The 23,431-nt window shown below is 39.6% G+C and overlaps 1 protein-coding gene across 6 annotated transcripts; it reads left to right on the forward strand.

Moving 5' to 3' along the window:
• The first annotated feature begins 100 nt into the window (after positions 1-100).
• Positions 101-22,336, forward strand: SP2 (Sp2 transcription factor). 6 transcript variants are annotated; one of them, XM_025163467.2, is made up of 9 exons: positions 114-195; positions 653-828; positions 2,423-2,511; positions 4,582-4,657; positions 11,138-12,112; positions 12,537-12,852; positions 14,144-14,318; positions 16,083-16,276; positions 18,677-21,308. In XM_025163467.2, exons 4-9 carry the CDS (start codon positions 4,595-4,597, stop codon positions 18,775-18,777), a joined length of 1,824 nt encoding a protein of 607 aa, XP_025019235.1. In that variant the 5' UTR covers positions 114-195; positions 653-828; positions 2,423-2,511; positions 4,582-4,594; the 3' UTR covers positions 18,778-21,308. The 6 variants fall into 6 exon arrangements, with proteins under 6 accessions (XP_087999601.1, XP_007420206.1, XP_007420207.1 ...); XM_007420144.4 differs by lacking the exon at positions 653-828 and having other exon boundaries at positions 102-195; positions 18,677-21,307; XM_088143474.1 differs by having other exon boundaries at positions 653-2,511.
• The last annotated feature ends 1,095 nt before the right edge of the window (positions 22,337-23,431 follow it).

Consider the following 23,431-nt stretch of genomic DNA (forward strand, 5'->3'; position numbering starts at 1 on the left):
TTGCCAATCATCCGGAGGCGGTTATCTGAGCAAACAACATGCATTTTGATTGAGCAAACGGTGTAATCCTTGAACGGAGATTGGCCGCTTCTCGGTGGAATGGGCGGGGATTACAGGGCGGTGCCCGGTCTGCTGAGGAGGAGGAAGATGGCGCCGTGAGGGGGGTCCGGACCGCTGGCGACTCCTTTCTAGCAGGTGAGTGAGCTCGGCGGGGCGGGTTCGGGCTCGGTGAGAAATGGGAGGAGAATCCAGGAGATGGGAGTGGGGTGGTAAATGGAGGAAGAGGTGGGGTCTGTAAAGCGAGTAGGGGGGCCTTCGTGGGAGGGGGCCCGGAGCGCGCGAACGGGGCTGAAGCAACTGGGACCGGAAGGGGGCGGGGCTAAGGTAAGAGCCCGCCTCCTCGGGGGACCCATAAGAAAAACAGGCATGGGTGACGGGGGAGAATGAGAATGTCCATTCATTATTCTTGTGTTCAGAGAGCGAGAGGCGGGAAGATGACGGGGATACTTGATAGTTTGGCGTTGTTGCTTGGTTTGTTTTTAATGGCGGTATACCTGTACTTTAAACAGTAACCTGAAAGCAAGCAAATGGATCTTTGTGTAATACTATTGCTTCAAATATATGTCGACTTATTTTTTTTCCCTGATACCAGGCTACTTTGAAAGGTACAGGGTTATGAACGTCTGTAGATGAAGAAAGTGGCATAAGAATGGAGAATTAAAAGAGCTCCCGGAGGATGGGCAGTGACAGTCCTGTCGATTACAGTAGAGAATGTGTGTGTGCATAAAAAGAGTTGAGATAGTCACTTAATGCAGACGACAATGAGAAGTAAGTGGTTATAGGGCATTGGGACAAGCCTAGGGGCTATGCAGAATCAGAATGGTGGGTGCTTGGAACCAGGGAACAGAAGTAGGTGTGGGATTCTAAAGATAAGAAAAAGATGGACTGAGATGATGCAGCCTCTAATCATGGGATAGATGTTCAGGGCAAAGGTACAAGACAGAGAGAGATGTCGTAGTTGAGTATAAGTGATGGAAGAGGAGTTAAATTCACAAGACTATCAGGTTAAGTCAGACTCAGCATTTCAATCCATTGGGCTTAAGTAACAGGTAAGTTTCCTCAAGTATCAGTTCTGTGTTCAGATGTAATTAGGAGGGTAAAATATAATTGGTGAGGGATGCAGGGGACTGATGATAAATAACACAATCCCTTGCTGTGTTTTAGCCATACTGTATTTTGCACAATGGTTTATTGAATTAATCCATTTGCCTTAGTTTGGAAGCCCATTCAAGCATAAAATGATTACAGAAAGCCCTTGATTTAACAGACCTCAGTTTAGTTGACTTTCAGTACACTGAACAAAATCAGTTCACACACTGTATGCTTCTGTGTAAAATCCCAATTGCTATTTTATGCATGCTTCGGGTATGTAAAATATGCATATATAAAATCCCTTTAAGATTTTATGACAATTCTGCTTTAACTCTGTTTATTATACAGTGATGGAGCTCACACAACACATTGAACCACAAATTAGCCAACCATAGTTTAGGTCAGTGTTTTCTGCAGACCCAGCCAATGGGGTTGAGGGAGAATTTGTGGTCCATGGAGTCCTGAAGATAGTTTATTCAGCTAGAAGGAGACACGTTCCATTGAAGGTGCAGCACAGATTGTGGGGCTAAATGCTTGGTCTAGTGAGCCAGAAGGCTTTGTTTACTCTTCAGTGATCAGTTCTGTGCAACCAGTTACAAAGTCTAGACAGTCCAACAACAAGGCACGCAACACACTTACCACTAATTGTATTATGTGATTATTATTGCAGTTATTGGATATGATTCTGTTTCACATTGGTGACTGATTTTTAAGTAAATCCTAAATTTATTATTATATTTTTATCCCACCTTTAAAAATATTTTTGGACAACTCAGGGCAATGAACTTACCTAATATGTGAGATGGGTTGGGCTAAGAAAGAATGATTGGCCCAAAGTGACGCAGCTGGCCTAAGGGAAGCCTAGAACTCACAGTCTCCTGGTTTCTAGGCCAACACCTTAGCCACTACACCAAATTGGCTGTAGGTACTAAAGCACTAGGCCCTAAAAGTTGAGAGAAAATAAATTGTGGAAAAAGCGGAATAAGATTTATCAGAGATGGTGAGTGGAGTGGGACTGATAGTTAAATGTAAAGAAAAAGAATGGATACTCTGGAAGAGCTTGGTGATACCCCTCTTCCCTCCCTAAAATGCATACCCATACACTCTAGTGCATTTTTAAATAACCTGACAAAAAGTTACTGAAGTCATCTGATTATACTCTGGTTGTTTGCCTGCATCCCCCTATGCTGGTGTGACTATATCCACATTTTAGAATAAAATGGTGATGACTACTGAGCCCACAGCTTGTGTTTCTTCCTCTCTTTTTAAGGAAGATGAGTTCAACAGCCAATAATACTGCTCTCCAGGACTTAAGGATCTCAGAAAGTCATGATGGAAACTGATTCCTCCAGTTAAAAAGTAGGGACTTTAGCATATAATATAAAAAAAAAATGTTAAGTTTTAAATAAAATGACATTAAAAATACTTGGTTACTTCATTGTGGCTGGGATTTTTTTCTTTTGAGTCTAAGCTTGCTTAAATCCTTGAATCATTCCTTGCTGCTTGAATGATATATAACTTTGATCTCGCAAATAAGAATTTGCCATATTAGAGCTTGTGGTGTGGGTTTCTAGCACACCACACTCTGAACTGTGAAAGCCATCGTGCATTATGAATGTAGGTTAGAACATAGAAAATCCTACGAAAACAAATAAATGGTCATATAATTCTCTGATTCCATCACAACTTGTCCTTTTGAAAGCCCACAAACATCATTTCTCTTCTCTTTGTCATATGATCATTGCCATTGTGAGCTGCCCAGAGTTGTTTAAGATGGGTGGCTGCACAAATCTTTTCAATAAATAAATATACCTAGAAACCTAATTGTTTGCCAAAAGTAATGATCAAAGTGGTAGATTTTTCTCTCTCTCATCCTGTTTTCAAATAATGTCATCCCATTTTGCCTAATCTTATGCAGTTAGTAGGATGAGGAGAACCCAGTCTAGTTAATGTAGGGATTTATTAGCAATAGAGGCCCACATTTGCAGTAAAATATTTGGCCTATTTTCTCTAGAGAGATATGTTGTTTATACTGCCACGCTCCCTGGAGACCCATGGTTGTTTACAACAAACATTCAGTTTGTTCAGATTCCAAATTAACGTTTTCCACCTTTTTCTAAAAAGAAAATGGTCCTTTTAAAAAAATGAATTCATATCACTGGCATAGTTATTGGTTTTACACTTCCATCGATATGGTAGGCATTGTTGATGAAGAACTATTGTATATAAAGAGCCTTTTACATAAATATGCTCACCTAGATTTGTCATCTAGGATACCTGTACCTGTTAAAAGAACTAATTGTAATTTTGGGAGTATTTCTTACCAACATGCTTCTCTATATTATTTTCATAGTCTAGTTGGAATCCATATTGAGCCTTCTACTTGTGGCTCTGCTAATTGATCAGCATATCACTCTTTGGAAATTGGGCCACTTTCTGAAGGACTAAATGTGTAAGCTAAAGCCTTGATGTGGACAAGGATGGTCGTATCAGGGTGGTGCAGAGGAAGAGGTCATTCCGAATGCACAGGGACCCTTTCTCTGAATTACCTTTTCCCTTTGGAATTTTAGTCCCAGGACTATGCAGAATGCACAAAGCAGTGCTTAGAGGGCTAAAAGTCCTTTGTTTTGTTTCTTCCCAAAACCTGGTCGTTCTGTTAGCGTCTTTCTTTCCCTGGCTCCTGCATTTTGTCAATCATCTCCTCTACGTTTTCAAGTTTATCTTCACAGCTGTAAAATCTAGAGATTTGCTTTTGGAACACTCCCCATATAGGGAACTCTATGAATAAGTTTTCATCATTAGAAAATAATTGCTGCTGACCATTTAGCCACTAGTGAGTATTACAGTCTTTTTAGCTTATTGCATATTACGAATGTGCAAGCACCTGAAACAATGCATATAGTTTTATTTTGGTGCTCACGGTTTGTAAAAACTTTTGCTTAAATTCCGTCTGGCTTTTAACCTTGCAGTTATTTGGCTGATTGTTTCTATTGTGGTGAGGTAGCAGAAGATCAGAGCTTATTTTTTCTTTCCAAATGTGATGAACATTGCCTGAAATGACATCAGGCCAAGTCCTACTAAGTAATGATGACACTGCTGTCAAATTCTCTCAAATATGCTGCAAATTTTTCCCAGTCTAATAGTTTTTACACTATTTTTCTAACCCATACTGAATGCAGTCCAACTTTCTGGTTATTAATTGATATCTGTCAGCTCCAAAACAGTGCTTAAGATTAATTACAATGCATTTTAAAAAATATTTTAATTGTGGGTACAATTCTCTTCTCCAGTTTTATGCTGTGACTAACTTTAACAGACTGATGAATTATCACAAATTCAGTACCAATATCTCTTGTGCACATTGAAAATGTTACTGTCAATATTGAAAAACAATTCAAATTAATCACAATTCCTTTTTTTTTTTTGCAGATTCAGAGACAGTATGGCCGCCACTGCTGCAGTTAGCCCCAGCGAATACTTGCAGCCTGCTGCTTCAGCAGCTCAGGTGGGTCGTGTCTGTTGATGGCATTACTGCATAAAGAAATTGTGAATGTTTGGCCTGGAATCTGGCAGTGTGGAAAGCTCTCTGGTGAAGATAGTTAATATAGAGTAGAATCCTATAGGCTACAAAGAAAGATATTTGTGGATTTCATTTATTGGTCTAGAATATTAGTCCAGAGGCGGAGCATTTAGTTTACCTAAAAGCTCAGGGATTACTGCAAGTAATGCTACTATATTTCAAAATCCAATGCTGTTGTTGAACTTGACTTTATATTATATTATTGTATTAGATATTTGCATGCCATAGCCAATCTTCTCGGTTGTTGGGTTTGTATTCCAGTTTGGATTGTTAGAGTAGACGTTATACTGTCTCATATACATTTGTAATCGTTCACATTTGGAATAACATGTTATGATACTTGCCAATCAGTTAAATTTTGTCTAGAAATTATTCAACAAGTGTTTGGTGGACTAAGCATGTTCTTGACTTTTCAAGATTTCTTGTGCTTAAAAATATATTTAATTTGGGGGAACAAGTGACAAAGTACATGTGACAGAACTGAAAAATGTGTGAGAGAAAAGTAGAGTTTTTTACAGTATGTTCAGGAACAATACTCACAAGTGCCAGCATCTACTGAAAAAAAAAACATGTTTAGACTTGGTTAATACATAGATGGGAATCCATCAGACATTTCCAGGGCTGTAGGAAATGAAGAAACATCCAAAAAGAAGGCAGCGGCAAACCAGATCTGTTTCACATTCAAGAAAACTATATCATCATGTTCAAAGATTCAGCTGGGATTGAACTCAACCCAAGTATTTACTTTTGGACCAACAAGATGTATAATTCACTTATTGAAATGGCCAGTAGTATAGATGATTTTAGATATTTGCTGGAGAACCACACAGAGGAAAATTGTATGGTGCTAATCAGTATATTTATAAATCAAATTTCCAGAGGAATAATTGGTAGAACTGTACATGCTTTGAAAATTATTTAGAAGATATACTTCAGAATGTATTGGAGCATGAACGTAGTATCTCTTTGAAGTAGCTGTGTCTTCTTTGGCTTCCACATGGGTTTGAAAAGAGAGACAGCTGCTTTAAGGACTGTATCCTTAATGCAACTCCTTAAAGTAGCCACATTTGTTTTTGGGCTTGTGCAGAAGTCTGAAAGTTTAAAGAGATGTTACACTACACAATCTGAAGCAGCTCTTCCATATCATTATTGAAGCAAGAAGTATGCATAGCTTTAATGTTTAACAGACATTGAAAACACACAAAAGATTTCACAAGGTCAGCGCAATAATTGCTCTTAGGGAATATCAGTCTCTTGGAAATATTATATAGGAATCTTGTTGTAGTGTATTTTAATATTTATTTTAATTAATATTCTTTTTACTGTAGACAGCCCAGAGTTGCTCTGCAGTGAGAGGGTGGTGACAAATTTGAAACATAAATAAATAAATAAACATGGTGGAGAATATGAGATTCTGAACTCTTGTAAGAACACAGAACTCTCCCTTTTATAAATAAGTAAATAAAGCGTTATAATAGGAAAAAGTATTCCTTTGCTTTTTCCCCTAAAAGGAAGAGTTATTTTAACTGGAAAACTCATTTAATAAAATACATTATTTATTTTGAATTTCATTTTACTAAGCCAATAACTCATTTATGGATTTTACAGATGGACCTTGGTGTCAGTTATATGGGAAAGCATGGTTGACTAGAGAATCTGCTATAGAGTAAAACTACTTTCCTTTATAAGCTACTGGTTGTCAGAGAAGAGAAGCAGAAAATGCATCTGAAACCAGTACTGGTCTAAGGGTCAATAAAAAAAGAAGGGGAGATTCCACCTTCTTTTTCTGCTCTTCCCAAGCAGCTAAGAAGCATTGGGCTCCATTAAGAACCTTAGAATGCTGCCTAAGCCAATTTTCATTAAACAACATGCAACACTTATGTATATCCTCTCTTTTCCTTGGGTGACATAGTAGAAGTATTGTATGTTCAGAACTTCTGCTTAGATACATGTTGTCTCCCCTTCTATCCTCCTTTTAGAATACAAAGATAGTAAGAAAATCAAATGGAAAAATGACAATTGCTTATTTTTTGGAGTGATTTTCTTATGTTAGAATTTTCAGTAATCTTTCAGTAATCTTAAGATAACAGACTGCCTTTTACAAAACAAAAATCAAGAACATTTATTAAATATAGCTTCCACCCCACCACCCCAGGCAGATACGTCTAGAATGCTCTGTATTGCTGTTGTATAATCCTAAAGGTTTAGATTTTAGTTTGTTTTTGAAAATATTCCTTAAATCTACTTTCTTTGAGATTTAGGAGGACTCTAAATTCTGCCTGGAAAGGAAGTAAGACGTAGCCAAAGAAATTAAAGTCATGAGATAAGAAAAAAGAACAAAATATTATTACATTTAGTTTATACCACTACCATTCACTGTTCTTTCCATATCTTTCTGTCCTTGAAAATCCGTCATGTTCATACATGGCTTCATTCACTGCCTTTTGTTCTTTAAAATTCTCACTTTTTCAAGATCTCATCAACTCCATCCAGGCCCAGTTTCTCAGGGTTCTTCTACTCAGCCGATTCATTATTTCTTCATATATTTGTTTGTGATTCAATTCTGATTTGTTTTCTCTGTATGAACAAACTACCTCAATGTACTTTTTTTTGTACTTGTCACTCATTTTTGTATTCAATCCTCATTCATTTATCACCCATTAATTTCTGACCCTATCTTGTTTCACAATACACACATTCCCTATTTGTACTGCATTCAAGTTACTTTTTATCTTCTCACTATATCTACCTCTCATTTCCATAAAGCAAACTGAGCAGAAACACAGTCCTATACACAGCTATTTTCCTTCTTTCTACAAACTTTCCTGATAATAGATTACCCATTACCTTCCTACTAACATTTATTTGTATGCCCTAACAATTTCACTGTCCATTTCCTCATCTTTAGTAATTATTCTACCAAGCTACATAAATTCATCAACTTGCTACAGTTTTTTTGGCATTTCTGTATAATTAGCAATTAATCATTCCATTTTCCCTGTCAAATACAATTGCCTTGGTCTTTGATATATTAATTTTCAGATCTATTTTCTTCACTGCAGTATAAACATCTATCTAATATTTGCTAAAGCATTCCTTATTCATTTATTCATAAATATGTTAAACAACCAAGGGAACATCACTTATTCTTTTCTTAGGGTTGAGCCATTTGCTAAGTATTCCATTTATTCTCATGCATGAGTTAGATAATGCATTGCATTCAGCTAACAACTTTTAACTCTGTATTTGTGCAAAACATTCTATACTTCTTGCATACTCACTTTATTATACACTTTCTCTAAATTAATCAATGTACAATAAACTGTCCTACTTTGACACATTTCACAAATACAATTACCTGCTAAACAACAGAAATCAGGTCTGCATGCCCCTACCCAACATAAAGACACATTTTCCTTCCCAAATTTTGTTCATTGTCACCTCTTGTATCATTTTAATTACATCTTTCCAGGCACACTTAACAGATTAATACTTCTGTAGGTTTTGTATTCACTGTTGCTCCCTTTCCCTTTGTAGAGGGAATAATAAGGCATTGTTCCAGTCATCAGGCACAGATGAGATCTTCACAGACACACACACACACACACTGTTGCACTGCCACCACTAAAGTAGTTGCAACCTTAGTTTTGAACTTAACAGCATTTATGACATCTCTTTCATCATTTTTTTCCTTGGGCACTAGCATATATAGCATTTGTTGCAATTCTGCTCCTCGATATATCAGTGTCAATCCTATACATATCTCTAAATGCATCCTCCAGCATTCTCTCACTTTGGCTTCACTTTGTGCATGTTTAGCCCTCTTTGCTCCCTTTCAGAATTGCTCCGTATTTCCTGTGCCTCTTTTAATCTTAACCAGTCCTTGTTCTCTTTGACTACATTGTTAACAACTATCTTTTCCTATCTATACATATCATAGTAATATTCCTTTCATCTTTTTTAAGCTATCTTTCTTTTCTATACATTTTTTATTCTTTCCAGCCCAGTGGAACATTGAAAAGAAATTATATAAAGTGGCTCACCACTCTGTTGATCCTCAGTCTATTTGTTTATTTAATAAATTTCCTCATTCCAGAGGCTCTAAGCATGTACAAAATCAAACCTAATAAAAACAACAAAACTAAGCAGTAACAGACAACAATAGTGCAGATCTTCTCTGCTTAATCAGCAAAGACCTTCCAGAAAAGTTGGGTTTTAACTATTCTCTGGGAGGTCATACAGTAAAAGGGGAGCAGCCACTGAGAATGCTGAGCTCAGTGTCCCTTCACACCATACCTCCTGATAGGACAGGACCTTCATCAGGCACTCCCTATTCTCCTGGGTTGAATTAGATGGTCTGTCAATCCACAGGATAAGTCTCTAAAAACTGATCAGATAGAAACCAAAATTGGTGTGGTGGGAGAAACCATAAAAGAAAGATCATATTCAAAAATGAGCCATATCTGGCTTGGGTCTGCAGAGAGGAAGATTGAAGAAGATACACCCCTTAACCTTGTTGGATAGGCAGTTGGGCAACAACTAAGAATGCTGCTAACTGCTCCATTCTAAGCTCTTATTTTTCCTGATCATGTGATCCAGAGTAGAGCATGTGCAGCCTGTCCTGTGTTTCTCAGTGCACACATACAAACACAGATGCAATGAAAAGGAAAAGCAGAAAAGCACACACACAAACAGAACACATTACTTCATTACACAAAAGAAAATACAGATGCCTTCTGCTGGTAAAGGATTTGTAAAAAAAAAAAAATTCAAGAAGCCAGGATCAACATGCTTTCCCTAACTTGTTTTGTCATCTACAGCCTCTATTCCCTTCATACTTCCACTAAGCATCATTTTACATACTTCCAGTGTGAAAATTAACACATTTCTGCAATATTTTGTGACATAATTCTACTTCCTTATATCCATTTGGCTGTAATTTTTTCTTTACGGCAGAATAGAATGAAATTTGCAGAGCATTATGAAAGGTCAAAATGTGACAGAGTATAAATAGAGCAGTACGTAGAAGGCCTGGTCTCAGTGAAAAGGGTTGCTTTGCTCTCAAGTTAGTGCCTCATCTATTCATTGTTACATTATAAAACTTAAAAAAAGATATCCTCTATCCTTGTGAGGTGGACAATGTTAGGAGAGGTCTGGATGTTCCTTATTTACTTCCACTTGGTATTTCATGTAAATGAATTGTGGTTTTTTTTTCTTTTGATAAAAAACAGGTTCAGATCATTTGTTCTTTGGGGGTAAAACTCTCTTCTAAATAATTCCACTCTCCCTTGGCACCCAAGCTCCATTCAAAGTCAATGAATCACCCTAATTGTTTATTATACCAACATAAGTTCTTACTGCTTATGATTCTAACACAGAGTACTAATTTCTGTTTGCAAAATGTTTATTGTGGACATTCAGTTTGAGGTGTTGCTTGGTGAAAATGGTAAAAGGTTTTAAATGCAAAATGAATAAGATAAAGAAGCAAGAATATGTTAGTTTTTAAGGTATTATGAGATGCTTTGTTTCTGCCTTGTATGGCTGTTATATACAGAAGACTATTATATGCATTCATAATACAGTGGTACCTCAGGTCACGAACGCTTCTGTTCACGACCAATTCGGGTCACGAACAGCTCTGTTCGCAAAATTTTGCCTCCATTCGCGAACGCCGGATCAGGTGACGAACAGGATCCGCGGCCATTTTCCCTCCCGTGACACGTGGTTGTGGCTTCCTGTAGGGAGGGGGACTCTCCCTCCAAGCAATAACCGCCTCCCCACCCGCCTTCCTGTCCTCCACGCCAGAAGTCACATCAAGCAAGGTTAGCGTTCTCTCTCTTTGTACTGTATTTTGTTTATATTTTTGCGGTTTTAAAAAAAAATACATATGGTTCAGAACGGATTAACCGTAATTACATTGAACCTTATGGGAAATTTGATTCGGGACACAACCAAAATCGGGTCACGACCAAATTCGTAGGGGTCAGAACGGATTAACCGTATTTACATTGAACCTTATGGGAAAATTTGATTCAGGTCGCGACCAATTTGGGTTGCGACCAGAGTCACGGAACAAATTAAGTTCGTGAACCGAGGTACCACTGTAATTCATATTTTGACACTAGCTAGAATGTTTGCTCAACTCAAATTATTGGAACAGATCCTAAATTAGTCAAGTTTTAGTTCTTTTGCACTTGATGAGCTTAATGCACTCCTCATTTAGTCTGGATCCAACTCTATTGATACTTGTTGATTTGAGAATCTGATGTACTAACAACATCAAAGCCCAAACTCTCTACAGAAATCTGGGGTTTTCTAATTCTTCAGCTGTGTTGTATTATATCTGGAACAAACTAATTGTCTCTACTGCCTTTGACACAAGCCTTTTCTCTTCCATTCCTGCAGGATTCTCAGCCATCTCCACTAGCCCTGCTTGCAGCCACATGTAGCAAAATTGGCCCTCCAGCTGTAGAAGCAGCGATTACTTCTCCTGCCCCTCCTCAGCCTGCCCCTCGGAAATTGGTTCCTATTAAGCCTGCTCCGCTCCCCCTAAGTTCTAACAAGAACAGCATTGGAATCTTATCATCAAAAGGAAACCTCTTCCAAATTCAAGGTTCTCAACTGGGGACATCATATCCTGGTGGACAGCTGGTATTTACAATCCAGAACCCAGCTGTAATCAGCAAAGGAACGCGCTCTCCTGCCAATATCCAGTATCAGGCGGTACCACAGATCCAAACAGCATCAGGACAGACGATTCAGGTGCAGCAAAATTTGGGCAATCAAATACAGATTATTCCCAGCAATATCACCCCTTCCTCTTCTTCCTCTTCATCATCGTCGTCCTCTTCTTCAGCTCATAAGCCTGTGCCAATAAAGCCAGCTCCAGCTCATAAGTCATCAGCAGCCGCTCTCCACAACACAAGCAGTGTTGTCAAGTTAACTGGCACCAGTGGCAACGTCACTCTTACTCTTCCAGTGAGCAATCTTGTAACTGCTGGGGAGACTAGTACTCAGACTCAAGTTGTACCTGACAGCCCCTCTAAGCCAAGCAGAAAAACCCGAAAGAAAATGGTATCACAAGCTCAGACAACTGCAATGGCTGTGACAGAGCAAGTGGAAACAGTCTTAATAGAGACTACAGCTGACAACATCATCCAGGCAGGGAACAATCTGTTGATTGTGCAGAGTCCTGGCTCTGGGCAGCCAGCTGTGGTCCAACAGGTGCAAGTAGTTCAGCCCAAACAAGAGCAGCAGGTAGTTCAGATACCCCAGCAAGCCCTACGGGTAGTCCAGGCAGCCTCAGCCACACTCCCTACAGTTCCCCAAAAGTCCCAACAAAACTTCCAGATCCAGACAACGGAACCAATTCCCACTCAGGTATTTCATTGAAAGTTTTCCCCCTGGTTTTTTTGCTGCTTTTCTTTTTAAAAATGTTTTATCAGTTCAAACTATCATTGATGAAAGAGCCTCAGTTTGGAGTGACCAAGAAATACATAATGACTAGAATTCTTGGGTGCAAAGAGACTAGGAAAAAGCTCCAGTTCTTCTAATAGAAAAAAAATTACTTGTCCAATTAATTGTTTTCGTATAAATACATTATTTAAGTGTCAGTTTCCTATAAAAGCATTCAAGGCAATGATTGAATAAACAATGTGGCATGCATTTATCCTGATCTAGTGATTTGTAATTACTATGAAAACGGGGGGGGGGGAGTGGTTGGAAACCATACTTGGAGGTCAGGTTCTACATTCCTTCCACACACAAGTGCATCCTGTGATTCATTTTTGTGTCATTCTTTTAGGTCTATTTTAAGACGCCTTCTGGTGAGCTACAGACAGTACTACTCCAAGAAGCCCCAGGCGTAACTGTGGCCCCTTCCCCTGCGGTCTCCTCAGCCACAACCTGCAGCAGCCCTGTACCACGCAGTTCCCAGTCAGGGGGAAGTACCAAAAAGACAGGGGCTCGCAAAGAGCGTGCTCTGCCAAAGATTGCCCCTGCTGGAGGCATCATCAGCCTCAACGCAGCCCAGCTCGCTGCTGCTGCTCAGGCAATGCAAACTATCAGCATCAATGGTGTGCAAGTTCAGGGTGTTCCTGTTACCATCACCAATACTGGAGGTGGGATATATGATATAATGATCCTGTGATGTGCAATATTTAAATTTGTGGTATAATAGTATCTTGGTTTTTTAAATTGCTTGAAATGTTATCAGTAGCACGGAAAAATAAGGTATAAGTAGGGTTATGTATGTATGTATTTATTTACAGGAATTATACGGCCACTTATCATATAATGATTCTAGGCTGCTCACAACAATCTTAAAAACACAGATAAAAACAGAAGTACCCTTCCCCCCCAGGTGCCAGACCAAACAGCCTTCCAGCTCAACCCCCATCCTAGCCCAATGCTTGGGGAAACAGCCAGCTCTTCATAGCCCTCCAGAAAGCTAAAAAGGTAGGGATCCCTTGGATCTCAGGTTGGAGGCTATTCCAAAGGGCTAGGGGAGCCACCGAGAAGTCATGCCTCTGAGGTCCCATCAGGTGACAATATTTAAGGAAGGGGACCTGGAGTATGCCCACCCTATCTAACCTAGTAGGACAGGCAGATACCCTCAGGGAGAGGTGGTCCTGCAAATAACCTGGCCCTGTGCCATGTAGGGCTTTAAAGGAACACCCAGAAATCAACTGGGAACCAGTGCAGCTCATCCACCAGTGTTGTTACGTGGGTGAAATGCAGGGCACCAAGAACTGGGTATCAGTGAATGGACACACCTGAGGAGAAAAGCATTTTATGTTCATTTTAATTTTTACAGTCCCCAAAGACTTATTCTTGCTTCATTCTACTAATAGGTGGGTATGCCCAAATAAATGGCATATTTATATTGTTATGCTATCGTAACTAGGTACATGGCTTCCTGGCTTTCAGAGGCTGAGTAGAATTGGAATTTGTAGCTATACTCATTGCATTCTTTCTGCTCTGTATATTATTGGTTGTGGGGGAGATGGCAGTAAAGGATTCCACACTATCTTCCTGAGGCTTGAAGAGGTATGAAAGCCTTAGTTTTCATAATGTAGCAAAATGTGAAAATGTGTATTGGAGTGGGGCAATAATGTTGTTAAACAGGAACAATGAGGACTTGAAACTATGAGTAATATAAATGTAAGCAAGATGGGAGGAGAAATTGGGTGCCTGGACCCAGGCAGGAATGAAATTTTGGAACCTTGAATTTGAGTGTTATTTCAAGCCTTGTGCAATTCTGACATCCAAAAAGGCAAGGGGAGAAAATAGAACTCATATTACATAATATTTCAGCCTGACTATGCATGGAGCTTTACTGGAATAATTGAATCTTCATATTTTAACAATGGAAATTCCCAAGCCGTAGCTTCTGCATCCTCCTTTCTGCAGGCCAACAGCAGTTAACAGTGCAGAATGTTTCAGGCAACAATCTAACCATCAGTGGCCTGAGCCCTACTCAAATCCAATTGCAAATGGAACAAGCGCTCTTGGGGGACCTGCAGCCTGGGGAGAAGAGACGGCGAATGGCTTGCACCTGCCCTAATTGCAAGGATGGGGAGAAAAGGTAAAGTATGGGGGTTGGAAGCAAAAATAAGTGTCAAAGCCTTAAGGTTGCCAACAGCTTCAGTTCCTGCTTTGTCTAATTATTTATTTAATTCATACCCTTCCCCTCTTGCTATCAACAAATAGTATTCAGGACCTTATAATAATAAAAGCAGAATTTTTAAACAGTTAAAATAAACCCCCACTGAACAAACCAATTTTTATAGCAGAAGCCCTGTTTGTCTTTGTGATAAATGAAGTTTTCTTGAAGAGTCTACTTTAAAAATATTACTAATATTTGGGAGGGAGGTGAGTATACATAAATATCACAGTTAATACAGCATTAAGACTACTAATGGGCTTCAGGCATTCAAAAGTGTGTAGCCTCTATATGGAGGAGTTCAAAGAAATATGAGCACACTAACTTCATCTCCTGCCCATCACTGTTACTGCTTTCTGATGCATCTGAGGACCTCCATTATATAGTAAGATTTTGAACCTTGTGGAATCAGGATTTAAAATGCCAAGAGAAAGCCCCGTAAGGATGGTTTCCGATTCATTCACCCTTTACATGTAGAAGATTTAAAAAATGGACATTGTTAGTGCATATCTTCCTGTTCCATTTGTTGCCTATAAAAACTACATACTTTTGGACAGTAGCTTGTAGTACAGTGATTGATTTGTGAATGGTGAAAAGATGGATACTCCATCAAGCAAGAAACAAATATTTAAATATGAAAGAGATTCTGTAACAACGGTATTCAGTTACCCGGCTGTAAAAGTATGATCTGTGGAAAACTGTTCAGAGGAAAAGGTATTTTTGTGCTCTTCTCCAGAGATTGTTTGGAGTTATGTTTTTTTTCTGGCGGTCACAAGATTATTAAAAGTGACCACATGCAACAAATGAGTGCACAAATTTATTTGCAGCTGTTGAGCTTAGAAACCCCTTTCTAAGAACAAGACTGACGGTTCATACAGTGTCTTCAGCCTTTTAGGAATATAGCCACTGATGTTTGAATGTGTATTTCGTCTCCTATAATACTTTTTGCACTGTTTTTTTAGCATGAACAAATAAAATAACTGCATGAAGAAGAGACAGGGTTGTTCCCAAGTTGTTGATCTCTGAGAAAATTGAAATAATACTGAATTGTTGCTGGGAATAGTACAGAGATACTCACCTTCCTGGATGGGCAGTCCATAAAGGCCTTTGGACATTTGTTTTTGTATCAGACAGAAAGACTTGGAGCTTTGCTTTTTCTCACAACCCAGCTGATCAGCTTATTAAAAAGGATCAGCTCAGTGGCAGAAAACAAATTGTTCCTTTCTCTCTGCTCTTGGTAGTGATCTTGAGCAGTTTGAATTGAGAGGAATGAACCTACCTTCAGAAATCCTATAATTCTCTCTGTGGGTGATGTTTGAATAGGTGCAAACTTGCATGCATATGCACAGGTGCAACACTAACAATTGATGTGATCCTCAGGACTGAAAAGGCTGCATCTTCCTTGCTAAATTAGGCAGCAGGTCTGGTAAATGCCAGAATAACCAACGTCTGCTGTATTTTTATAAAAATTACTTGTGAATTATTGTTGGATCCTTTGTCAGAAACCATATGGGGTAGTCAATATGAAGTTAGTTTGCTGTTTTGAACAATTTGGAATGGTGCTGCTTCTTGAATCATCACTGGAGGATACAGTAATTGATCTGATCCCTGAGATGCCATCACAGTAAAATGGGTATCCATACCTTTATTAACCCAGACTAAGAACCTCCCCTTCCTTCTTTATAGGTTGGGGGATCAAGGAAAGAAGAGGCACATCTGCCATGTGCCTGAATGTGGGAAGACCTTCCGCAAAACTTCCCTTCTGCGGGCCCATGTGCGTCTGCACACAGGCGAGAGGCCATTTGTCTGCAACTGGGTCTATTGTGGAAAGCGATTCACACGCAGTGATGAGCTGCAACGGCATGCCCGAACGCATACAGGTCTGTCAAGTCATTTCTCTGTGTCTCTTCTGCTGCATGCTAGCTGTAGTTCTACCCATATAATGGATGGGGGGGGGGGAATTGAATACTAAAAGACTTGATTTCAAGAAAAAAAGAAATCATTTAAGTTAATTTATATAAGTCAATTTATATGGCCACCCATCTCTCAAACAGTGATTCTGCGTGGCTAACAGAATTGAAAACACAATAAAATGAGTCATAATAATATACATAAAATCAAGAAAACAACAGTGGAATCCATTCATGAGGCCCCCTTAACTTTTTGACCTCCATGCTTGGGAAAGCAGCCATGTTTTTAAGGGATACCAGCAGAGTTGGATCTTGGGGAGTGTGATGTTCTATGGGGCAGGTTCTGCACCAAAAATGCCTGCCCCCTGATCCTATCTGATGACGTCCTGTAATAAACAGGACCGGAGCATGCCTCTTCTATTATACTAGCGGGTAGAAATAATCAGAGAGAGCCAGTCCTGCAAATAACCTAGTCCTGTGCCATGAACAGCTTTATAGATGACAATTAGCACCTTGAATTGTTCTTGGAAGCACGCTAGAAGCTAGTGCACCCCACAGCACAAGTCTAGCAATGTCATACCCTACTTCTTAATAATGTATATAATGAGTATTTTCCCAATAATTTTTAAATGGTCCTTCCACATAGGAAGTGAGATACCAGAAGATTAGTCTTGTTTTCTTCTTCCATGCTTACTTTTGTTGTGCTGGTATTTGCATTTTTGTGTGGAGGAGCACATCAGTATGAGATATACCTTGCAGGCTGGTATGATACAGAGGTTTCCGTGCTGCTAGTTCAACCACTTGTTTGTTAGAACCAGGGTCTTCCTGGTTAAAGAGGCCAAGGAGGTGACTTGTAGTTGGGTCCATGCTGTGGTGGCGATTTCTTTGAGGCTGGGGGTGGTTACCTTCAGCCTTAAAGTAGGCAATGGTGTGCCCCCTTCCTCAAGAGGCCAGCCTTGGACCCAACAGTTTAAGACGTCTTGTCCTGTTTTGTCTTGTCTTGTCTCCAACCTTCCCTTTTTAAGGAAGGTTGTTGAGATGGTGGCCATACTGCAGTTGCAGAAGACCCTGGAGGAAGAAGATTATCTAGACCCATTTCAGTTGGGTTTCAGGCTAGGGTTTAATACAGTGACAGCCTTGGTCACACTTGTAGATGACTTGTGGTAGAGCTGGGATGGAGATGGTGCATCCATTCTTGTGCTTCTTGATCTCTTAGTGGCTTTCAATATCATTGATCATGGCCTGCTTCTGGACCAGCTTTGGAAGTTGGTGGCACTGTTTTACACTGGTTCTCCTCCTTCCTTTGGAGCCTGTTCCAGTTGTTGTTGACTGATGGGGACAGGTCGCTCCCTAGGCCCCTCCTTTGTGGGGTGCCATGTGGATCAATGTTCTCTCACCTTTTGTTGAGCATGTATATGAAACCACAGGGTGAGGTCATCTCTAGGTTTGGGGTTTGGTATCATCAGTACCCTGATGATACCCAGTTATATCTGTCAGTCTCAAGCTGGCCAAGTGAGAATGTCAAGATTCTGCTCAGTGGCTGTGGATGTTAGGGCCACCTGAATCTGGGAATATTCCATCTTTAATCTTGGACGGATTTGCACTTCCCCATTCAAGAGTGGTACCCACTCTGGGGGTCTTCCTGAACTCACAGCTCCTGCTCAATGAGCAGATGGCAGCTGTAACCAGGAAGGCCTTTGCATAACTCCATCTGGTGCACCAGTTGCATCCATTTCTGGATCAGGAAGCCCTTCAGACAGTCGCCCATGCCTAGTTACCTCATGGCTCAACTATTGCCATGTGCTGCACATGGGCTACCCTTGAAGTCCACTCTAAAGCTTTAAATGGTCTGGAATGGAACATTGGTAGGCTCGCAGCTAGAATTCATATCCTCTAGCCTATGCCAACTTTAGCATTCTCCCCTCTTATGTTATGACCGGTTCATTTAAGTTTTAATAATTCAATTGTCCCATTTTGGTACTGACACTTTCAGCTTTCTTTGGTTGCAGTGGCTATCATTCCAGCTCCAAGTTCATAAAATATTGTCTTAAGCTTTGCTAGAAAGTCAAACAGTTCAATCTGAGGGAAGAATTGTCTCAGTGTTGAATCAGATTAATGTCTACATTCTGCTTTTAAAAGTGGTTTATCGGATGCCTGCAGGTAGAACGTGAAGAACAAGGGCCTCCATCCTTGCCATGCATTTTTACATGGGTTTACATTTAATTTTATCATGTACCTAATGTTTTTTTTAAAGCAATACATGTAAGCTGTGTGTGCATTATATTTTGTCAGTGACTTTCATGTGTTCATGTGTATAATGTATGGCCCTTGTCATGTGTGCTCACTGTTCTTGTTCCTTTCTCTGGCCAGGTGACAAACGTTTTGAGTGTGCCCAGTGCCAAAAGCGCTTCATTAGGAGTGATCATCTGACAAAGCACTATAAAACCCACTTGGTCACCAAGAACTTGTAGGGCTGGATGCAAGCAGGAAAAGCGAGGAAGCGGTATGGGTGTTTTTCACCCCTCATCATGAGAGATGGTCTCTGCAAAGGACAGAAAGAATGCCCAGATAATTGTCCTGATTGTGTGACAGCTTTCCCAGCCACATCTGCCCAAGGAAAAATGTAATGGCCGCTGCTCCTTCAAGCAAACTGCCTTCACACTGGCACACTCCTTTGGAACTTCTTGGAAAATGCATCAGACTTCCAGGCTTGAACCTGAGATGAAGGAGGAGCAACACCATCTCCAAATAAGCTAAAATCAGCACAAGCCCAGTAGCAGACCTGGAAAAGGACGGGGGGAAAGCAAGGCAAAACCCATTTATGCACCTTCCTCAGGAGCCTGCAGAGCCAGTGCCCTACTCTGCTGCACCAAAGGGCCTCCTTATGGGTTTGAGAGTAGCACCAGCGAAATTACCCCACTTGTAATTTTGGTTCCTCTTCCCACTCACTCCCATGTGCTTGTGAAGCTTTTGAATGAGGGGCAGGGAAACCATCCAAAATGGGACTCTGTCCCCCTAGCACATTCCTACTTTATATTTAAAAAATATAAATATCTATAAATATATATCTATATATTAAAAAAAAAAAAAAACCTCCTTAGGAAGCTCCCTGTTTTTTCTACGGAGAATGTTGCCTTATATTTTTCCCCAGTTTCAAATTATGTATTGTGAGCATTTTTTTAATTTAATAATTTCTTTAGAAACAAAACAATCCTTTGTCCTACCTAACAGTGCAGGCACAGCCTAAAATCCCTATCAAAATGCAAGAGTTCTATGATCTGATGGTGGTCTACAAACCAGGTGTGCTCTGTACATAACAGGGGTTTCTAGGGGGGGTGTAGCAGCAGCAGCAGCAGCAGCACTTTGTTCAAGGAAGTGGAAGATGTCCATACATGAAGAGGAGCTCCCATGTATATATATACCAGAGCTGTGGGATTGTAGCCATATACTCTGACGTAGACAGTAAGAAGTGCAGGCAAAAAGCTATGTATGAGCCATATGGAAAATCGAGGGCAATCTGTATGCAATTCTCCATTGCTTGGTTATATAGGTGAATTGGAGTTACAGGCCAATGCAGATTTGCATTGTCAAGCTCTGTTAGAAATCATTAATGATTTGGGGGCTGAAATGCAAGAACCCTTTTCAAAAATGGAATATTCTCAGTCTTTCCCCATTTTTTGTTTTGTTTTGTTTACTTCACTGGATCCCCCCCTTTTTTTTTACATCTGATACAGCTCCTTTTGTGTATTATAGTGTATATTGTATCATAGACTATATATTACGTTTAAGTGTTTCTTATTTGTTTCAAAAAATATACCATTTGTTATTTTTGAGCTTTTAAATTAAAACAAAAATCCACTTTCTTTTTTAGTTGTAACTGCTTGAAGTATGTTTCTTTAAATGGCAAATCATTCTTGTTTTTAATTAATGCTGTAAGTTGGCTGAGCTGCATGTAGCTTGCCTGAAAGGGGGTGGTAGGTTGGGGGAGAACCATCCATTTCTTGATGAATTGTTAGAACCTCACACCCCACCACAATTTGGGAACAAAGGATTATTTTTCTTGAGAGGAGAGAATGAAAAGATGGGTTGTTTAGGTGGCTTGTTGACAATAAAGATGTAATAGAGAAGTATTTTTACTCCTTAAAGACTGCCCAAAGGCATTTTCATGCTCAGATTGTTTTGTGATGCAAATATAAAAAGTTGGTCGGAATATTTTGATTTTCATATGTCTGTTTCGTTACCCTCTCATTCCCTTCATACAGAAGTGATAACTTTCAAAAATGCACTTGCAAACTTTGTGTATGAAAATGATCTTTGACCTGTTATATTCATTACATAGCAGCATGCAGTGCTGTTAGGTTTACAGTGTTAATAATGCTGCTGTCATGCTTAATCCATAGTGACAGTGAGTCATCGTGGATTGCCATTTCAAGCTGCCTTGATCTATAAAGTAAAACAAACCTTTGCTACAATTTACCTTGCCTTTATCAAGGATTTGTAGCACAGTCCAGCAAAAAGTTTTCCCCTATTGAAATGTATGGAAGTCCACAGTATTTCAATTGGTGTTCAAGAAAATATCCCAGTAGAGCATGCCTTACATACCATTTATGCAAGATGTTGACAGAAAGCCAAATCTTCCACCTTCTTCTATATGGGGGCTTAGAATATATATAATGCCTTCCCACTTTTGATTGTCCTTTGTAAAGCTTAAAACCCTCAGGATCTCACACATTCTGCTTTTTTCCATCTTGAGAAAAAAACAGTGATCTAAATGGCAGGCAGGCAAGAAAGAAAAATAAATCCATATTGTTATACTCCAGTTTTGAAACTTGTCTTATGTATAAGCAATACAATATTAAAAGCTAAAGTCCTGAGACAGTAAGAAGTGTAGTGTTTGGTGGCTGTATTAATCAATTTATAGGAAAGGATGGCTGAAGAACTTATTTGTTAACATATCTCATTCAGCTCCAACACTCAAGGTGACTAACATCCAAATAAAATTATCACATAAATATCACAATAATAATACAGTATAAAGATAAGGAAAAGATAAAGAACATACAAGAGTTAGAGACAATCCATATTGCAGACATTACTCTCAAAATACTTCAGAAAGGAGCAATGCCTGCATTACGCTGCATAAAATTAAGAGTATGGAGTCCATACAGATTTCAGAGGCCAGCATACTGCACAGGGATATGGCAATAATTGGAAAGGTCCATTTCTTGATCCACTCTCCCTTGATCTGTTGAGGAAGGGAAACCTAGATCATCCTTTCTTGGATTGATCAAACAGTGCGAAGCCCCCGAGTGAGGGATTTTGCCATGCTTTATCATTTGGTCAATTTGTACCTATAAGCCTTTTGATCACAAAGGAGACGAGTTTTCTCATGCTGCCCCTATGCCTGTCTCTCACCTGGCCTAAAATGACCCTGTGTTCAAAAGACTAGGGACCTTCTTGTTTCTTGTTTCTTTCTCTTCAAGGAAGGCTTTCATATCCTATGTATTCTTAATAAATCTATTTTTTACCTCAAGTATAAGGAAAGTATACCAGATCAGACTGTTTGTTCCTCAAGCCCAGTATATTATCCCTTCTGACTAGCAGTGGCCCCACAATATCTTTTCCATCACCTGCACGTTGAAAAGTGAATCTCAGGTTTCTGCATGTAGCACAAAGTCTTGTTTGGAACTTTTAGCACAGCCATTGTATATCCTTGACCAAAGAACAATATAGATCTTGAGTAGGTGTGCATGGAGTGGTGAGGGAGGAAAGGGACACCTGCCTAGTCAGCTAGATCAGCCAAACCAACCCTGGCAATCCATTGTGCCAGGGATCATCCTCACACCCAAACACATAAGTCTTACCGCAGCATTACACTGCCTCTCCTAAGAATGTACTGCTCACAAACTTCTGTCCTTCCCGTAGTGATCGTGGATCATATATGACTGGTGTTATTAGCACTAATTAATGTAACTAGATAGTGTACATTCATCTGACCAGCTTAAAGGATCCTTGAGATTTTATCTACAAACATTTAGCCCTAATTATCAAAACAACACATTTGCATTATTCCAGAGCAAGCTTGCAAATTACCACTGGACACCAAATGGTTAATACTTTGATCTAAATTCATCATAATACCGTAATAAAAATTATTTTTCTTGCTTCAACCTTGCTTTAGTTCCTGCATTGTGAGAATATGGCATGGCACAACAAACCACATTTCCCAACTCCATTCATTCCCCTGTGATTTTTCTCATTTATTTCATGTTTCATATTGACTTTAAAGACTTGCAACCTGCCTCATCTCCAAAGGTAGTCAGCAGTATCATAACAAGAATGTCCTTAAGCAAAAACATAATAGGCAAGACCACAGATACAAGTCATAAAGGGACATAATTAAAATCCTAATTTAAGTTTAACCTATTACCTAAATCCACCCAAGTTACAAAATGCAACTGTTGTAGTTCACATAATACGTTATGCTGAAACCATCCACATTATGGCTTAATGTGGTGAGGTAGTTCGACAGCATACTAAAATAATGGTTGGGATCCCACAGTGCAGAACAACAAACTATCCAGTCCCCTTTTAAGTTAGTCTAGTTATGTGAAGCCAACGAGGGCTAATCCTCTGGACAAAAGGAATAGCGTGGGCTTTCTGGCACAATGAATGCTTCTTACGGAAGCCATTGCTCACCACCATGATCAGAGCAACTTAAGACTTAAATTCTGCCTTTAGAGATGATACTAGAATTTTAGAAAAGAGATTCCTGTTGAGTGAAGTCAACATCTTTTCTCAGAAAATAAAAGAGACACCATTTCCTTTTCTGAACAACCCTTATTGAACAAGCTATGCTTTCATCATCCAGGCAACAGGTAGCAATAAGTAATTTTTCTTTCTTCATTTGGGCCACTGAAATGGGACCGAATTAATTACAGTGGCTCAAGGGTAGGGGTATTCTGCCAGTTTCAATGTATTACAGATAGTCCTCATTTAACAGACCACTCATTCAGCAACTGTTTGAGGTTATGACAGCGCTGAATGAGGAGACTCACAACCGGTCCTCATAGTTACAGCCGCCACACCGTACCTGCAGTCCTGTGATCACAATTTAGGTGCTTG

This window comes from Python bivittatus, unplaced genomic scaffold (genome assembly GCF_059951505.1).
Source record: "Python bivittatus isolate LINGU-HERP-01145 unplaced genomic scaffold, Pbiv_v1 ctg000410_np1212, whole genome shotgun sequence".
NCBI classification, from domain to species: Eukaryota; Metazoa; Chordata; class Lepidosauria; order Squamata; family Pythonidae; genus Python; species Python bivittatus.

Coding starts and splice junctions, on each gene's coding strand:
- SP2 (XM_007420144.4), top strand. CDS start 4,595: ATGGCCGCCACTGCTGCAGTTAGCCCCAGCGAATACTTGCAGCCTGCT. Junction 4,658..11,137: donor CTGCTGCTTCAGCAGCTCAG/GTGGGTCGTGTC, acceptor CCATTCCTGCAG/GATTCTCAGCCATCTCCACT. Junction 16,277..18,676: donor GCATGCCCGAACGCATACAG/GTCTGTCAAGTC, acceptor TTCTCTGGCCAG/GTGACAAACGTTTTGAGTGT.